The sequence below is a fragment of the Dunckerocampus dactyliophorus genome, chromosome 7, assembly GCF_027744805.1.
Source record: "Dunckerocampus dactyliophorus isolate RoL2022-P2 chromosome 7, RoL_Ddac_1.1, whole genome shotgun sequence".
NCBI classification, from domain to species: Eukaryota; Metazoa; Chordata; class Actinopteri; order Syngnathiformes; family Syngnathidae; genus Dunckerocampus; species Dunckerocampus dactyliophorus.
In genome coordinates this window covers 24,205,163-24,224,678 of record NC_072825.1, presented here as the reverse complement: position 1 = coordinate 24,224,678, position 19,516 = coordinate 24,205,163, and the positions used below count along the sequence as shown (strand labels likewise).

The 19,516-nt window shown below is 43.4% G+C and overlaps 1 protein-coding gene across 2 annotated transcripts in view; it reads left to right on the top strand.

Moving 5' to 3' along the window:
- LOC129185276 (G patch domain-containing protein 8) overlaps positions 1-19,064 on the top strand; it is a 69,608-nt gene extending 50,544 nt beyond the window's left edge. The window contains exons 2-4 of one of the 2 annotated variants that reach the window (XM_054782101.1): positions 3,039-3,176; positions 10,094-10,224; positions 13,353-19,064. In XM_054782101.1, the coding sequence (XP_054638076.1) occupies positions 3,039-3,176; positions 10,094-10,224; positions 13,353-16,836 (3,753 nt within the window). In that variant the 3' untranslated portion in view covers positions 16,837-19,064. Of the gene's footprint in view, positions 1-3,038; positions 3,177-10,093; positions 10,225-13,352 lie in introns of those variants that run through there. The other variant, XM_054782102.1, reaches the window with a different exon arrangement.
- Positions 19,065-19,516: the final 452 nt, after the last annotated feature.

Genomic DNA, 19,516 nt, shown 5'->3' with positions numbered 1-19,516 from the left:
TCTTTACATGCATCTGTACCGCATTTGTTTCTCTGATTCGCAACACTCAAACACTGACAGGCACGTGCGTGTACAGTGTATGGACACACAAAGGACCTAGCCGTGCATTATGGATGATTGTTATTGCTGTCTTTTCTCAATTGCTTCTTTCTGTGCAGACCTGGGCAGGTTGACACTTGGGATTTACAATCGCAAAGATACTTTTGTACGCAGAGTCTCTTATTTATGGCTCTGGTCTTTTAACAATAGGTACCAAAAATTGATTTGTGGGGAAAATGAGTATTTGATCCCCTACTGATATTGTAAGTTGATCTCGTTACAAATATATGAACAGTACAGAATTTTATAGGAAAAAAAACACAAAGATTGGAAATTGATTTGTAAGAGACTGAGGGAAATAAGTAAGAGGTGTGTCAGAAAGGTTCCATGGCTGGTGCCACAGAAGATATATACAGTCAAACCTGTCTATAGCGGCCACTAAAGGGAAACTGCAAAAGTGGCCGCTATAGGCAGGTGGCCGTTATAGACAGGTTGGTGGCCATTTTGAATTTGTGCGTGCACATATTAAAATGTCTGTGATTAGAAGCTTGTTGTGTTTGCAGTTACATATAATTATACTGTTAAATGTTGACCAGTAGAGGGCACTGTGGGACTGCAGATAAAAGTTGTAAAGAACAACTAGGCCTGTTATTCTACACCACCCACAGAACAAAGCTGTGCTACTATATATACGGCAGAGTGTCATTACAGCTTTAGTTCATCAGGAAGTGACGGGAAGTGACGGTGCGACGTCACGAGCAGGAGAGCTAGGCTCAGTGCTAGCTGTGAGTGTCAAGAGAGTTGGGAAGTGTGTTTATGTTGGCGTGGATGTAAAGTCCTGCAGTGTTCTCCGCTGTTAATAAAGAGATTAAAGTGCATCGGCGACGTGAGTCTCTCCTTCCCCACAACAAGCGGCATTACAGTTTTGGCCAGTGAAATAAACAGGGAAATAAACAGTGTCACTATCTGCAACATGCTCCAAAGAAGACGGCTTTTTTATGTGGAACAACTGACAGTTTGTGTGGATCTTGTGAATGATTGTGACTGAGCTAGGACTCAGTAATTAAAGTCTACACACGGCGGCTTCATTGATTAAAAAACAAAGCTTTTTCCTAAATGAAGCTTCTGTTTGAGTCGGCATTTTGGCCGCTATATGCAGTCAGATATTGACCGAGGGAGACAAAATGGGTGGCCGCTGGCCGCGTTAGACAGGTGACCGCTATACACAGGGTCTATAACACGTAAATTTTCTGCGGGGGATTTTTCAGCGGCCGCTATAGGCAGGTGGCCGTTCTATACAGGTGGCCGCTAAGACAGGTTTGACTGTATACTACTCACAATACGTTAGGGATATGCACAACTGTTATGTTAGAGCAGCAAGTTTAAGTATTGAACATGTTGGACATGTGCATTCAAAATTAGAGAAGCTCAAATCATAGTGGTACATTTTAGGTTTATCCTGAAATGTATGTGAAATATCCCTAACGTCTTGTGAGTAGTTTATTTCAAATCCAAATTACAAACTGTGAGTTTTGCCCTACAAAGAAATCCCACTGGAGCCTTCTCTGCCACACCTTCATGCCCTCCAGGAAGGATTCTTCCATCCTTCCATCTTGATGTCCAAAACGGTTCACTTGATGACCACCTTGACCATCTTTGGGAAAGAGGAATATCACATGGAGCCAGGTTGGGTGAATAAGGAGGCTGTTCCAGTATGGAGATGCTCGTCTGGGCCAGGAACTGTCCGATGTTTAGGGCATTGTGAGCGAGCGTGTTGTCGTGGTGCAGCCGCCACAATGTGCTGGTTGATCGTCCCTTTGGCAAGAACTCGTAGTGGGCGATCAAAAGTCTAGAAACCTTTCTGACACAACTTGTATCGGATCACCTACGACCCAGGAAGAATTCTTCCCCACAGACCTGTACCTTGGTGAAAAAGAGACCACTGTTGGCACAATAATTCATAAATGAGCGGAATACAAGATGAGGGTTAATCACCCTTGCTCTGGAGCTCTATGCAAGTGTAACGGATGCCAGCCGGTGAGGCTGTGCGAAACTACGTTGGTCAACATCGCTCTCTGACGCCTTAAGAGTCGCGCTGGACATCGAGTTGACAGCTCTGGCTTATAGCTTGACGGCTTGCGCTGTCGATTCTTATTCGCTGGACATGTCGGTTTCGTGACCTGGATGAGAGTGAGGTTTAGGGGTGAGTGAGAACAGCCGGTGCAGCTGTGCGTTGGTAAACCCTGCTCCCCGATGCCTTAAGAGTCACGCTGGGCATGGAGTTGACAGCTCATGGACCGCGCCTCGAGCCCTTGACGTGTGCAGGAATGTACCAGATGGGTTACACAAGATTAAGATGTAACCATATCTCAACCCTTTATTGCTCTAACGGCAGTACTTACGTAGTACTTACGTAGCTCAGACAACAGTACTAGGCCTTTTGGGTAATGTAGTATATAAACATTTACTAACACATCCGGTACTGCAAGTGACAATGGTGACAGTATCCATGCTTGAGCCACAGGTGCAGCGCATTGGCATTGGGCAGTCGGGTCTTTCCACCCCACCACGCTTGAAATCCCAGTCCCGTGGGCTGGAGAACTTTCCTTGAGTCGGGGATAGGTTTCCCTTATTTGCCACTATTTTCTGAAAAATGTCTTTTATTTTCAAATGCAGTAATGCTGATATGCGATGATGCTGATACGACCCCAACATCACCACCCCTACTGACAATACCGATCTTATCTTAAGTGAAAGGCGTCACCGGGTTCAAGTCGCCATGAGCGCTTGGATTTGTTGTATTTGTCCAACTTCCAGCAGCAAATTACTTGGATGCGATGACGTTTAGTGGTTATAGGCAGCGCACATGTCGGGGCTATTACCACTGATGTCTCCAGGATGCAGATTTGCGCTAAATGGCTAACACTCTCTCTAGCCTCTCTAACCCTGTTGTTTTACTGCCTCTCACTTGTTCTCTCTGTCGTTTCCCTGTTCCACAGGAGCGCGCTGAGCGGGCTGTGGGCTGTTCAGTGGAGGATCTGAAGTCTCTTTTCTACTGCGAGCTGTGTGACAAGCAGTACCTGAGACACCAAGAATTTGACAACCACATCAACTCCTACGACCACGCGCACAAGCAGGTACATGATGGGGCGCTCTTGCATGGAGCGGGCACTTTCCTAGGAGCCTTCTTATGATCCATGCCGCAGCACATCATCCCAAGCACACACACACACTCCGCGCATTCCAATTTCAATCAGCAGAAACTAATAAGAAACGAGAGAGATGAGAGTTATGAAGGGCAATTAATATTTGATGTGAGCAGGAGGAATAGATTTGGGTACTTAGACCGCAGCAGGAAGCACATGGCCTTAGGAAGACGTCTTATGAGTGCCAGTGACATTACTGATGAAGAATGAGGCTTCAGGCAGAGATGTACACTGATGTACATTAGAAGGATGGACTCGCATCTGCAGTGGAATAGGAGGAGGAGGAGCGGTGCTGAGGTGAAGAGTGATTTAATCACGTTACAAATTCTCAGGAAAAAACCTTAGATGTGGTGCAATCTTTGAAGAACAGGATGTATCCACAAAGATGCACTCACAAAAAGGACACGCATAAGGGGAAATGTCATGAGATGCGGTTTGCACCTTAGCAGTGCTTTGTAAATAAACTGACAATACTCAGCCCCCATACTTTGGAACCTGTCGAGTCTGTTTGTCTCAAAGCTCTTGTAGTTGAAGTGAAGTGAGCCACTGATACTCCAAATATATAAAATATGTAAAACAATAGAAAATGGATAAATATTATATAATATATAATAAATCATGAATACTACGTACACAAAAGACACAAAATTAAGATTGTAATTAATACTACTAATTAAGATAAATGCATGTAAAAACATTACATTGGAATATACTCCAACAGGAAAAACAATCTAAAATAATAGAATATGAAATACTGAATAAAGAAGCATGAATTTGATAATAATGAATATTACAGTGATTAATATTAACCATTACTTTAAATAAAATGTAATATTATAAATTAAGAGTATTATCATTATTATTATTATTATTTTACATACAGTATATTAAATGTTGAATGCATTTGGATATCCACTAACACACAAAACTAGTTTATACAAAATAAATATAAAATGATAATCATCAATAAAACTAATAATTGTGATAAATATATCTGGTAAAAACAAATTTAAAAATAATAATAAACAGCGCTAATAATAATTAAAATAAATACCGTTTAAAATTACTTTTTTTATGTAAACGTTGAACTCGTATTGGTACTTGTTTGTATATTTCTTAGGTACACCTTTTGGGTGTTAAGTTGCCGTGTGATGAATTTAGTGTTCTTTGTAAGATGACACTGTGAGTCAGACTGTTATATTGCTTTGCACAGTATTCAAACGATTAGTAGTAGATGAGTGATGACGTGGACGTGTGTGGCCTATAGTAGTCCGGTGTGGCTTATAGAGGTAGACTAAAAAAAGTAGACTAAAGTTATAATTGAATACTTCATGAAATTTCTTTATTTGCATATGTTGGTATGGACATCATCTTTCGGTCCATACCAAAATTTATTGCATACAGTAATTGCATGCATGACTGAACACAGGCCCGTTTTCCGGTGGGCAAAAAAGTTTTTGTATTAAGCTTTTTCAACTTAGTCCTCGACATGACCTCCATTTCTTTGGATGCACAGTTGCACTCTCCTCCGTATGTCCTGCACTGCTCGCCTGATCATTCCTCGGTCCCTCCGGAGGATCTTAACTTCAGCTCTGATTCGTTGTTCAATGTCGTCGAGGTCATGTGGTGGTGTCACTTACACTTTTGATTCGAGATATGCCCCACAGACAAAAAAGTCCAGCGGTGTCAAATCAGATGACCCCGGGGGCCATTCCACTGGGCCGCTCAAAGCAATAACATGGTCACCAAAAAGCTCTGTCAGCCGACCATTTCCTTGAAGACGAAAACACGGCGTTCCTCCGAGAGCTCATTCAACATTCGGACAAAATCGTCACCGTTGATGTTCTTGGGGAAAAAGACCAATCTTATCGGAATCATCTGTGTATCGCAGCGTAGAAGAACACAAATTCTCATTTTGCATCAATCACAGTTTATGACTTTTCCTTAAACCCTTTAATTGTTTGGAGGGTTGTTTTTTTTTGCCCACCGGAAAACGAGCCTGTGTTCAGTCATGCATGCTATAAGATGTCCATACCAACGAAAGAAATTTCATGAAAATATTCAATTGTAACTTTAGTACAGGGTCTCAAACACAATTTACCTGGGGGGCCGCTGGTGGTAGAGTCTGAGTGAGGCTGGGCCACAATAAACAAATAAATAAATTCACAGTTTATATTTTGCTGCACTCAGCTGGGATAGGCTCCAGCTTACCCGTGACCCTAATGAAGACAAGCGGTATAGAAAATGGGTGGAATTTTTTTACCACATTTTGTAAGTGACTCACTCACTCTTAGTTCAGTGTAGGCTTATGTGTGCATCCTACGGGTCACATTGGCTTGTCGCAGGCCGTATCACAGTCATCTTTGAAGACAAGTCGCGGGCCACAAAATGTGACTCGGCGGGCCGCAAATGGCCCACGGGCCACGAGTTCGAGACCACTGCTTTAGTGGCTACTTTTCGGAGAGTCTACTTTTGTTTGATACATCCAGTATACAGTATGTATAAAACTAAATACGGCTTATACACCGGAATTTACGGTCTATTTATATATCCTCCCAAAAATATATCCAGCACAAAAAAACAAAAAATAAACAGCTATTAGTCATGGCTCACATATGATTCTATTATTCTGGTGTAGACAAGTGAGACCAGTGGAGCATCAGGAAAAGGCCGGCAGCAGGTTCCCTCCTGTGCTCGCTCTGCTTTCATTCCCATTTTCATAGACAAGCACACTCTGGACTAACAGGCTGGAAGTTCCGCCGTTAACACAATCTCCTCCAGCTTTGTATTGTCATGCCAAGATGTATAATAAACATGAAGGCGTGCACCTAGCAGCACGGGGCAATCTCTTAACCCAGCCAAGCTGCCTCCCACTTCCCCTCACCGGACAATGAAATGAACATTAAATAAGACTGTCCCCTCACTGTCATTGTTGTCTGAAAATGAATTGAAGCAACTGCAGGCCAATGTTAATGCTTTGTTTTAGCCAGCGGCAGGCACATGAAACAAGCTGCATGAGGCACTGAGCTGACAGTAGCCACTGGCGCTGGGAGAACACACACACACACACAAACTGGCATGCATGCTCGGTGCCTAGCAAGCAGACAGCAGATGAAATTCCAGCTGAAGACAGCTTCCCTGCAGGAGTATTGGCTTTGCAGGATGGAGGCTGATTGCATTTGTTCTGTCTCCTTTCCTTACCATTGATTCTGGGTTAAACATGTCTGAGCAGAACCCTTCTCAGCGTTTACTGCTGATGGCTGAAATTGCTCATTACAACAAAAATGCCCTCATTTGAATAAAGAGTAATCAAGCCATTAGCATGGCCATGCCATTCAAGCACCAAGCAGCCTTCAGCTCTCCACATCTGACGGACTATCGATCCAGGGGGATTGGGCTTGACAGCACACTGCAAGACTGACATGTTGGAAAGGGTGGGGGGGCATGACATCCGCTTTAAAGACAAAAGAGTCCTTAAAGTCTTTAAAGGGGAAAATGTGTCTGCAATGACGGGAACTTGACTTCAAGAGAGAACAATCACCTGGCACTGTGTGAATCCAGGAGGAAAGAGCATCATCATGTCATCCAGCTAACCTAATCACGTATTCCTCCTATTTCCTTCCTGGCTCGGTCCGCACTGGTTGATTATTATGTATGCCCCCTGTGACTTGAGTGGCTTGATTATGTTGAATATTCCTCACAAGACGCTCAAAGCTCAAAACAAGCCCTCAAAACAAATACACAAGACGCAAATATGGTCACACGCAACAAGCTCAGTCCAGCAGGATGTGATACTCACTGGACACTTCATTAGGTACATCTGCATCGTCTACTTGGGACAGGAATTGGCATCCTTCATACTTCTTGACCCTCTAGTGGGTCTGTTTTTATTACTACCATTATTATTATTGAATATTTAAATTAAATATAATTTGATTCAAATAAAATTTAATATAATTAAATGTTCAAAACGTGATCATTTGTACAGAAAACTATTGTTTTTGAAAATGTATTATTTATTAAAAAATTATTGAAAATATTAATGAACACTATATTTATCAAGATATTATTAATTTCTTGTAATAAATGTGCATGAATCCTTGATCAACAAATATAAATAACACTTAATAATGTCATTAAGCAACAAAAACACAAAATGATGGCTTTTAAATGCACTATTATCTAATCATTCAAATAAATTAATACATCTAAGTTAATATAATTTGATATAATGTTGATTGACAGTGTCAGAGAGATATCATCGCATTGACCCGAATATAAGACCCTTATCTTCAGGGTTGTCTTATAACCGGAGCAGTATGGTCATTCCCACCACCAAGCGTGAACAGGCGAGAGTGACTGTTATTCAATTCAATCCCGCTGTTTGTTTGTTATTTAGTTACCAGGATTAGTCAGAATTGAATCTTTCCCCTATCCCTCGGGAATACAAATGGTACAGTCTTGTCCGGCTTATCTTTCGTCGTTCTCTGTGAACCAGGGAGTGGCCTGTAAAATCATCAAGCAATCCTTGGCAGAGATCTGTGCTCTTCTGAGCGACATTCGTTATCTTTTTAAAGCCACAATCTTGTGTGTAGCTATCATGGCCAGCGAGTGTATGTAGAAAGAATACGCCCCACAAGTACTTCTCCATCCGTCTTCTGAGAGCTGATAGTGGGATGTCGCTAATGAATGATAATGTAGAAAGACAAGCGCTTGTATAAAACGCAGCGGAGATTAACTTGACGTCTGTCATCTCCTGCATTAGATCTAGGTGTGAAAGAGTTTGTGTGTGTATCTAAATAAACCCAATGTGTGAGAGGCTAATCTGATGTGTGCATGCAAGTGTGTGTGTGATGTACCCTAGGTGACGGCAGGGAATGTGTAACATCATCTAAAAGTGAGAGTATTATCATACTGCAAGGTGGGCTATTGAATGCATTCACCTGAACAAGGTAAAAGCCAAGAGTGTATTTCTGTTTGTGAGTGTGCGAGGAAAGGGATGAGATTGAGGTGGGAGGGGTGGTGACGCACAATGCTGCAGCTATTCCCAAACTCCCGAGTCCCTCCTCAGCTTTTCCACGCAGACAGGCGGACAAAACGCAGCTCACTAACATGCACATGCACACACCTGCCAAGCGTGGATAAAGGAAGGATTACAGTGTGTCAGAAAAGGAAATGGGAAAAGAGTGGCATGAATCCCTGCGAGAATTAACACAGCTATAGTGACGGACATGTAGTTTTACATAAATAAACATGCACGCGCACAAAGCAGAGATAATTGTTATATTTTGCAGCAAGGGATGGGCCTTGAGCGCATCGCACTTGCTCACAATGGAATCAATCTTACTAGGCTTTCAAAGGGGCAATCGCATATTTGGTGAATGCTGTGTAATAACTTGTAGGTATTTTTATCAGAATGTATGTAAAATAACCTAAAATTAGAGATGACTTATAAAAGCTGAACATTTTGTTTTGTGAAAGCAAACTAAGGTCATTCGTGCTCGACTTTGATGCGAATCCCCCTCCCTTTCCTGGCCCACGGTCACACTGAGCATTCGTGCCATGGCCTGTCTACTTGTCTCATCTGTTCTATTTGCTGTTTTACTGCAATTTTGCTGATGTGTAGAGTAGTAGATTATTAGTATTTTTAGTCTTATTTGGGGCCGTCTGATTATTTATTTTGCACAAGGTTGCTGCTGTCATTAATTACTTGCAATACAGGCGATCGCAATAATGAAACAACAGCAACTATTCTTCTGCATTACTGCAGTTTCTCACTTTGTGGACTATTTCCAGTCTTATTTGGAGTTGTTTTTATTACACATTTTGTGCAAGGTTGCCACTGTCATTAATTTTTGTGAGAACAGCGATCACATGAATTAAGTGACACGTCTTTATTACGCACACAAACGTATTTGAATCATTTTAAGTATGCCACACCTGGGCGTGATTGAGTGTGTTTTAGGTGTTAAGTGGGCCCAGGCACGGAATGACCTGACTATAAGATAACTCATCTTTTGAAGACCCGTTACTGAAAATTGAGCTATATGAGTGAAATAACACCTGGTAGAATGTAATAAAAAAAGGATACATTGGTGTCTTGGTTAACATCAATCCGCTTTAACACAATGTGAAGTAATGTAAGTGTACGACTTGTCTAGCTGTAAAATTTACTGTGCTTGCAACATAAAGTGACACACCACCATCAATGTCTGAACTGCTGGCAACAAAAATGATCACATCCTTATGTTAAACTGTATTGACTGGGCCCAATTTGCCATTTCTTCCTGCCCGGTGTCATGTAACTTGTTACTGTTACAAGGCCTTATTTGCAGGTGTGTAATTTGGTGTTATGTGTTAACTGGAAGTTCAACATGGCACTTCATTGCATTGAACTCTCTGAGGATGTGAAAAAATAATTGTTGCTCTTCATAAAGATGTTCTATGGTATAAGAAGATTGTCAACACCTTGAACGTGAGCTACAACATGGTAGTCAAGACCAATCAGCACTTTAACAGGTCTTGCCATGGTCCACCAAGGAAGTCGAGTGCACATGATCAGCGTCATATCACATCAACAGATACATGAGTGCTGCCAGTGTTACTGCATCATTATGTCACTCCATCATCTCCACTGTGTTTATCATCAACTATTCACCAGTTTATTTGCTCTCAAACTGAGCACTGATAGAAAGCTGCTTTCGTCTAGCCTGAATGGAGTTAATTGGGGTATGTGTTTTGGAGAGGAACATCTGCGAGCCGCAATTACAGTTCTGAAAGAAGGCAGCCTGCAGTCTCCCTAAAACGAATCTCTCCCTCACCCTTTCCTTAATGTGTGTTTGCTGTAGAGGCTGAAGGAACTCAAGCAGCGGGAGTTTGCTCGCAATGTGGCCTCGAAGTCATGGAAGGACCAACGCAAGCAGGAGAAAGCTCTCAGACGCCTGCACCAGCAAGCACAGCTGCAGCAGGAAAGCCAGCGGTGAGTGTGTACTGCTGTTTGTGGCTGCGTGTGTATAAAATAAGACCGGGAGTCTGCGGAAGTTAGAGTGCGTCACATCTAGTAAATGTTTCTAAGATTTGATGGATGCATCCACAGACGTGGGAGCACTCAGATGGCCTCCAAGGGCCACAGGTGAAGTAAATACAACATGAGGACATTCTCTTACTTACAAAGGGGAAAACATGTCACAAATTAGAAGAAAAAGTCATATTTTACAAGAAAAAAAGTTGTAATATTTCAGGTAAAAAGTCATCATTTCACAAATGTGGTGTTCCCACACAACAAAAATTCAAGATTCAAGATTCAAGAGTTGTATTGTCATGTGCATAGTAAAACAGGCAGTTATACTATGCAATGAAATTCTTATTCTGTTCATTCTCCCAAGAAAAGAAAGAAAACACAAGAAAGAATAAGAACATAAGAAACATACAGTAAGCAACAACAACAGAAGAGACATTAATACAAATAAATACATAAGTAAATAATAAAGTGCTATGAGTGTGTGCGTGTGTTGCATGCAGCGTGTGTGAGTGCTTCGTTGAGAAGCCTGATGGCCTGTGGGTAAAAGCTGTTTGCCAGTCTTGGACTTCAAACTCCTGTAGCGTCTGCCTGACGGTAGGAGTGTGAATAATGAGTGTTGTGGATGTGTGCTGTCCTTGATGAGGTTGTGTGTTCTTCGTAGGACTCTAGTTTTATAAATGTCTTGCAGTGAGGGGAGGGCTGCCCCAACAATGTTCTGTGAGGTCTTGATCACCCGCTGGAGTGCCTTCCTATCACGTGTTGTACAGTTACCGTACCAAACAGTGATGGAGGCAGTAAGGACACTTTCGATAGTGCATCTGTAGAAGCAACTCAGGATTGTGGTGGACATGCCAAATTTCCTCAGTCTCCTCAGGAAGTACAGTCTCCTTTGGGACTTCTTCATAATTTGTTGGGTGTTGTGAGACCAGGTGAGGTCCTCGCTGATGTGTGTGCCAAGGACCTGGAAGGTTTTCACCCTCTCCACCTCAGTCTCATCAATAAACAGGGGTCTATGCGGCTCCTTTTCCCTTGTTATGGGTCAATGATCATCTCTTTGGTCTTATCTGTATTGAGAAGGAGATTGTTATCACGACACCAAGCTATGAGGTCCGCCACCTCTCTTCTGTATGATGTTTCAACACCACCAGTGATCAGGCCGATGACTGTAGTGTCAGCCGCAAATTTAATGATGCTGGTGTTGTTCTGGGAGGCCACGCAATCGTAGGTGAAGAGCGTGTAGAGGAGCGGACTCAGCACACACCCCTGTGGGGTCCCAGTGCTCACAATTCTTGAGCTGGATGTGCGATTGTGGACTCTGACTGACTGGGGCCTGCCTGTTAGAAAGTTAAACACCCAGTTACAGAGGGAGGGTGACAGGCCAAGTGTGAGGAGCTTATTTGTGAGTTTGTGGGGGCTGACAGTATTAAATGCAGAGCTATAGTCTATAAATAGCATTCTGACATATGTGGAGCCACAACCATTTAGCCTACAGTAATACCTTGTTTATTGTGGTTAATTGGTTCCAGACCCAACCATGATAAGTGAATTTCCGCAAAGTAGGATTCCTGATTTATAAATGGAATGTTTTCGTAGTTAGAGTATAGAAAACCTGTATATGACATGGTAATTATAGTTTTTAACATTATTAGAGCCCTCTAGACATGAAATAACACCCCTATAGTCACCCTTACACTGGTAATACCCAATGTAGTATACAGACCCTTTCCAAAAAATTAGAATGTCATGGAAAAGTTGTGTAATTTCCATAATTCCATTCAAAAAGTTAAACTTTCATAGATTATAGATTCAGGGCCCACAATTTAAACGATTTCAAGTGTTTATTTGTTTATTTTTATGTAATTTGGGCTTCCAGCTCATAAAACCCACGAAAACAGGAATTCAAAAAATTAGAATACTGTGAAGAAATGACCATTTACTTCTCAGTTTTTGCAGGAAAAAAAGAAAGAAATTAGGATCACATCAAATCAATCAAAATATGGCCCACGGTCATCTCTTTTGCTCGTGCATCTTCTCCTGCCGCATTTTGCCCTTCCTCTAGACTTTCCATTGATATGCTTGGACACAGCACTCTGTGAACAACCAGCCTCCTTAGCTATGAACGTTTGTGGCTTACCCATCCTATGGAGGGTATCAATGATGGTCTTCTGGCCAGTTGTCATGTCTGCAGTCTTCCCCATATTGAACCCAACTGAGACAATTGAACCAAACTGAAGCAATTTAATGACACCTGGGGAAGCCTGTGCAGGTGATTTGAGTTTAGTAGATGATTAGTGTGTGACACTCAGTTTAAAACATTCATGTCCTGCAAAATTTGGGCTGATTTCTTCACAGTATTCTAATTTTTGAATTCCTGTTTTCGTGGGTTTAATGAGCTGGAAGCCCAAATTATGTAAAAATAAACAAATAAATACTTGAAATCGTTTAACTTGTGGGCCCTGAATTTATAATCTATGAAAGTTTAACTTTTTGAATGGAATTATGCAAATTAAACAACTTTTCCATGACTTGAATTTTTTGGAAAGGATCTGTTTATAATAAGAGAAAATAAGCCATTTAGGTCTAAATAAGATTCATGCTTGTGTGTGTTGCAATAAATGTCTTCCGGACGTGTGGACAGGAAGTGTCGTCCGCGTTTAGAGTTTAGTTTTAGCTGGATTACGGCCACAACAGTACCTCGTGTTAATGTTACATTGTTATTATGCCTTGTTGTGAGATCATTCAAACCTGCAAAAAAAGTCTGTTGTTCCAGCAATCAAGTCTGGTGTGTATGTGTCACAGTAACATTACTAGTGACTAGTGACTAGTGACTAGTGACTGCAATGTTTCATGAATAAACAGGCAAGAACGAAGAGAAGAAGTTTGAAATTTGAGGAGTAGAGGGACTTTATTCTTGTAATTATCCACTTTTTGCAATGTTGTTTTCCTGTTTGGTCCTAACACCGCCTTGTAGTTACTGACCTATTCACAGAGTAAGTGAGTAGATGCTTAGTTTAAGAAAGTCATGGTCTTTCTGTGTGATTAAACAGGAACAAAGTGAATATGCTCTGTATCATCTGTCATTGCAGAGTCCAAGGAAGGACATTCGAGCTAAGAAGCGCTGTGAGGCTTGTTAGCCAACAGCAACAGCAGCATCAAGACAGAGGCATGGAGCACAAAGCCTACAGCCCTGTGGACAAATGTGAACCCTTCAAACACACACAGAGGGCCCCAGCCAAACAAGGCAGTACATCTCCACTGAGCCACCAGCGAGTAAATCCATGCCGGCCTCCCTCCCAAATACCGCTGGCCGCTCCAGCAGAGTCTCCGCTAATCACTCATCCAGAGTCCAATACAGATTGTCCTGCAGTGAATCAGCAGCCTCATGCGAGCTGCCAGCTGCCTCTGGAGGGGCGGGGGCGAGCCGGAGGCAGGCGTGGGGTGTCCTTCTGTTTCTCGCGTAGGGGGCCTCGACTGGAGCCCTCCGCCTCTGTCTTCTCTGACCAGGAAGAGGAGGAGAGAGAGAGGAGGGAGCAAATGAAACAGCGGATAAAGACAATTTTGGAGGATTTAGACAGGGAAATTGATAGTGTTGGACAGAGCAAAATGGGGGCTAAAGAAGACACTGAAATGAGGGACATGGTGAAAGATAATCATAGCAGTGATGAAGAATGTGCAGATAGGTGGACAAGGATAAAGCAGGAAGCAGGAGTCGGTGTCGGTGTGCACATGTCCGTCATAGGTAAAGATGGCTCCACCTGTGTTCCGTGGCCTGTCAGTTTACTTAACTTCACCAAGTCCCAGCCGTGCATTTCTTACAGCTGCAACCCGAACAGCACAAAGCAAGTCCAAACACCAACAGCAGAAGAACATACACAGAATCAGCATCAACCACGTGATCCCCCAGATGAATCAAATTCATGTGAGTCTGCTGTTCTAACACCTGACACTCATTACTGTTTAGAAAAAGAGGCAAGGCGTGCACACAGAGTGAAAGAAGCTGCAGAGAATGTCAAAGAAGAAGAACACCTGTTTGTCAAGAACAAAAAGCTTTCATCGTCAGGGGGAGGATCAGAAGGAGCGTCACGCATGCTAAGTATAGAGCATCGTGTGAAGGCGGCCTCCTTTCCGTTTGACCCCACTCATAGTGACAGCTCTAACACAAACCCCCCGACTCCTCAGGGAGACAGATTAGTAGGCGCAACAGGGATCGGGGAGAGAGCCATCACAGCCCTAAGCTGTAAATTAGAATCCGTCACCAAGCTTGGCACACACAGGATATGCATCAGACCGTCCAGGTGTGAGAGCGGGAGTGTGACTATGTCGGAGCGTGCCAACGCTCCTCATGCTCATGGTGGTAGCTCGCGCAAGAAGAGTAGAAGCAGCACAAAGAAGCTAGGAAAAAGAAAACGAGGTGAAAAGGCCACAAGTAGGCACCAATCAATAAGGTGTAAAGTGAGGAGTGTCGTCTCTGCGGTCTCCAATAGCAGAAATAGTGGAGCGGAGACTGGGGGGAGTTGCGGGGAGGAAAGAGAGGTGTGGTTGGGAAGAGGAGGAGTATGGAGAGCTGGGAGCAGCTGTCTCCCAGGGAGATCTGAGGCCGAACCAGTTTACGTCTCTGTCAGGAAGAGGAGGCCTCACAGGGGCCGCAGCTTGGCATCCCAGCGCCTGGCAGGCGGAGAGCATGGGGAACGCGGCCGCGCCTTCTCCCAGCTCGCCAGATGCACGCCTGATGCAGAGCGGGAGGCGTCTCTCCGGGGATCTCGCTTACACTCTTTCTCCCCAGGATGTAACTCAAAGCTGTTTTGGGAATCAGGTCACCATAGCAACCCCAGGAGTTTCATTGACTGCAGTTACCCAGACAACAGCTGTGGTGGCAGCCCGGCGAGAAAGAGAAAATTCCTCCGTGGGGACAGAAGATTCATTCACAGTAACCAAAATAGTTGGAGGAGCTATGAAGAGACAGACAAAGGGAGGCAGATAGGTTCCAAAGACAGAGATTTGTTCTCAGACTCAGAGCAATGGGAGTGGAATGGTGAGGAGTCTGGATGGAGATGGAGAAACAGGGCTTTAGGGTGGGAGTGGGGAAGTAGGGCCAGCCCAAGTCCTAGCAGCAGGCACACGACAGGCAAGAGATTAAGCACGGAAGACATGGATTGGGATAGGTGGACATTGGGCAGCAGTGACAGCTGGGAAGACAGGCAGACACGCAGGTCCATCTCAGGCTCCAGGACAGGAACTGACAGCAGATGGAGCCCCAGCTGTATGTGGGGGTCTTCCCGGTCCAACTTTAGGTACTTATCTAGTCCGGAATGGTGGACAAGCAGGCGTACGTACAGTCCTCCAAGGGAATCCAGTCACAGTGTACGCTCCTGCAGCCCATGTAGCAGCACCAGTGTTTCTGAGCTGAGCTGGGAGTGGAGCAAGAGCAGCACATGCTCAGATATGACTTGCGGGATGTCCTCGGTTGCATCTGAGGTACCAAAGGAGGCAAAGACGCAGAGTAATTCCAAATCTCCATCCCCTGAATCTGCCCAAAACTCCTTATCAGCTCGTATCCCAGACCCCAACACCCGTCATATTGACAGTAATATGTCCCAGCTTGAAGAGACTAAACGTGGATGTCCTGCTTCCATGACAACCACAACCACCCCATGCCAAAGTGATCCTGTACCGCAGAAACCAATTAGGGCTTTGCTTCTCCCCCTCATTGGGAAACTCCCTGCAATCCAAAGAAAGGCTCGAAGGAGAAAAGAACAGTTGGAGAGGAGTCAGGAGAAGGATTGTGAGGACGAATCAAATCAGAAATTGGAGGTTGGGCATCCTTTTGGCTTGGCAAAACCAAGCAGTATGCCAAATATGTGTGCAGTGGAGATTAGGAATGAGGACAAGGACACCGGTGGAGAGACCGCTACGCCAATCAGCTTTACTGCCGAGGAGATGGACAAGTATCGTCTCTTGCAGGAGCAAGCTAGAGAGCACATGCAGAAAGTTCTAGAACAAAGTGAAGAAAAGGCAGAGGTCCATGTGAACTTGACATGCGCCACACAGATGGACGACAGTGGGACTTCAGAGGAGGGGTGCATACCTGCAACCTCCTTCAAGTATCCACAGAATCATTATCACACAATGCAAACAAGTCAGGTCCTCCAAGAGAGGCCCCTGCACATGAATCCACAGGAGGACTTGATGCAGCCTATAACTGTGGGTGTCCCAAACCTTCCCCACCTAGCACTAACTCCCCCTTTATCCAGCCTCCATAATTTCATTTTACAGCACGCCGCCTTCTCCACCGCAACCTCCTCTCCTGACATCCACGCAGCTCAGCCTGGTCACCCCCTCAACCACCACAACCTCCCTCATCACCTTCAACCTTCACCCTTCCCTCTCTCCTCCTTGTTTCCCTCCATCCTTCTTGCCCACCACCCCATCCCTCTCCTCCCTCCTCTTCCTCCTCCTCCAGCAGCCGCCTTCCCCGTAAACCCTCTCTCCACACTAGCCCTGCCACCGCTCAACCTGCAGCCTTTCATGGACAGAATGTGGCCACTGAGGTTCCAACAGAAAGCCTTGTGATGTTCACTTTAAATGTCTGTAGCAGCAAAGAGCATGATGTTGGTATTGGGGCTATGCTATCATTGAATTAACACAAACAAACACACACACGTAGAGCCCACCTGTTGACTGTTTTCAATTGGAAATATGTTTCATTCATTTATCCCCCGCCTCATCGCAGCCGACAGTGACACAAACTGACTTTGATCATTTGCTTTTTCCATGATTCTAGCTAATAAAGAGAAAGGTGCACCTGCTATTCAAGGACAAGCTGGGCTCGTGTCATCCTTTCTCTTTTTTGTGACCAGCTGCCTTTTGAAGTAGAGCCTTCATGCCTCTGATGAAGAGGCGAGAGGGAAAAAACACTGCAATATTGCCTTTCCTGCCAGTGATCTGGGTCACCTTTCAAGCAACATAAATAAAGTCTTCCAGTCGGCCATGATGACATGAAGTACAGGAACTGCAACTCAACCGCGTTGCATGAGAATTTTGTAGGATTCTGTACTAAATTGCACTGTAGTTTGTAGAAAAGGTGGCATTTTGAGGAGATATACCTGAAAATTAATGTGATGAAAATGTTACTAAACGCAATTAGAAATCACTTTATTATTTTGTTAAAATATAGCATTTTCAAGTCAAAATGTTCTCATGTTTTACTTGTAAAAAAAAATAAAAGGCATGATTAAAACTAAGCATCGAGAGGAGCCAAATGGGGTGGTTTGGGCATCTGATCAGAATGCCTCCAGGACGCCTCCCTGGAGAGGTGTTCAGGGCACGTCCAGCCGTTAGGAGACCTCGGGGAAGACCCAGGACACGTTGGAGAGACTATGTCTGTCAATTGCTGAAGCTGGCTGAAGCTGGTAAGAGTGTGACATTATCCACAGTCAAACAAGTCTTGTTCCGACAAGGGCTAAAAGGTTGGCAGCATTGTGTTGTGTGTTGTGTGTTGTTTTACTGCAGGAGGAACTGGTGCACTTCATAAAACAGATGGCATCATGACAAAAGACAGTGACAGTAATGTTATGACGACAGACGGAAGCATAGTGTAGGGTCCGCACACAGTCACACAAGGTCTGACGCTCTTTACTAATTGTATTCTGACCTGAACACATCAACAGCAGCATTCCAAAACCATATATGTATCTCCAGCTCACAAAGTGGATATTCCTATCACTCACTAACGTAACTCTTACTGCGGACGTACAATATGATGCATTTCAGTGTGCTCGGAAAGCTCAGAAAATGCATCTACTTGTACTAACAAGTGAATTCAACATAAATTACTTGGTGTCTTTGAACGCAACTCTTCAAGGCTCATAATAACATGGTTAAAGTGTGATTCAAATGTTGTGGTACTATTAAAGAGACTAGTGTTAGCCAAATAGATTTTCCGACGTGTGAGTTGAAGTTCAGTGCATTTGGAGCTGTTAATACATACAAATGTTTATGTAATTGTGTCCTTTCCTTTATCTTTTTGTTCATAAAATACAGTTAAAACGGGCATATTTCACATATATAGTTGCAAATGGTGATTAATCACGATTAATTTTAAAACTGATTAATTTGATAAAAAATTGTAATTATTTGACAGCACTATGGCTCATGTTTTTATGATCCCTTTAAAAGTTGAGTGTATTCTAATCACAACTTGCAAAAAAAAACCCAACAGCAATTGGCTATCAATTACATTTTCAATATGAGTGAAATAAGAACTGTACAATAAAAAAAAAAACAACATATTTCTTCGCTGAGGTAACAGTTGGGTCTGAGTGACAGGAAGAAAAGCTCTTGACACTCTCAGGGAAAACACCAAAAACATATCAATTTGCATGAATAAATCTCGACATGCTGAATATAAGAAAAAAGTCTTCTTCAGACTGCTTTTGGGGGGAAAACGCAGTCAATTTACTGTTACATCAAAGGTTTAACGATGGTGACAGTTTGATACAGGACCAGGTTATTTTTATACTCATTGTTTCAAAATTCTAATCCTAATCCTAAAGTACCTAATGCTGTGACCAGTGAGAGAATCTCAGTCTGATATCCTATTTGACCTTCTGTGTATCGATTGAAGACTAAAATCTAACGCAACCTATTCTGTTTCATGACTTCACTCCACTGGTGGTACTCAACTAACACGTCTCACGAGAATTAAAAAAAAAAAAAAAAAAACCTTACTGCATCATTGATGACACAGTGATTCGCTTCTCTCTCACATCTCTTGCCATGAACGTATCAGTGGTGGTTAGTTGCACTTGCGATGCAGCCAGGCTTGGTTTGAAGGCACGGATTTCTGCAGCGGTACTCGCATCCCAACCCAACCAAACATGACGCAGGCTAGGCCTGTGACAATAATCGATAAATCGATTTAAAAAAAAAACAACAAAGTCGATAATTATGCCAGCCTCAATAAATTGGCATGTGCATGCATGCGTGTTTCATTGCATCCTTTCTCTAAACCACACACGCTGGATGACAAGAGGGCTCACGCTGCATCTGTCTGTGCACATTGGTTCTATAGTGGAATAAACAGAAAGAGTGAACCCTCCTCTCATTCAGCTTCTTTGTGGAGGCGGGGGTACTGGTGAGTGGATACAGAGTGCTAGCAGCAAGTTAGCCTCCCGAGCCAGCATACGCTAACAGGAATGAAGGCACAGAAGCAATGGATTCTAAGGTGAATGCCACAGCCCCAGTGGGGGAA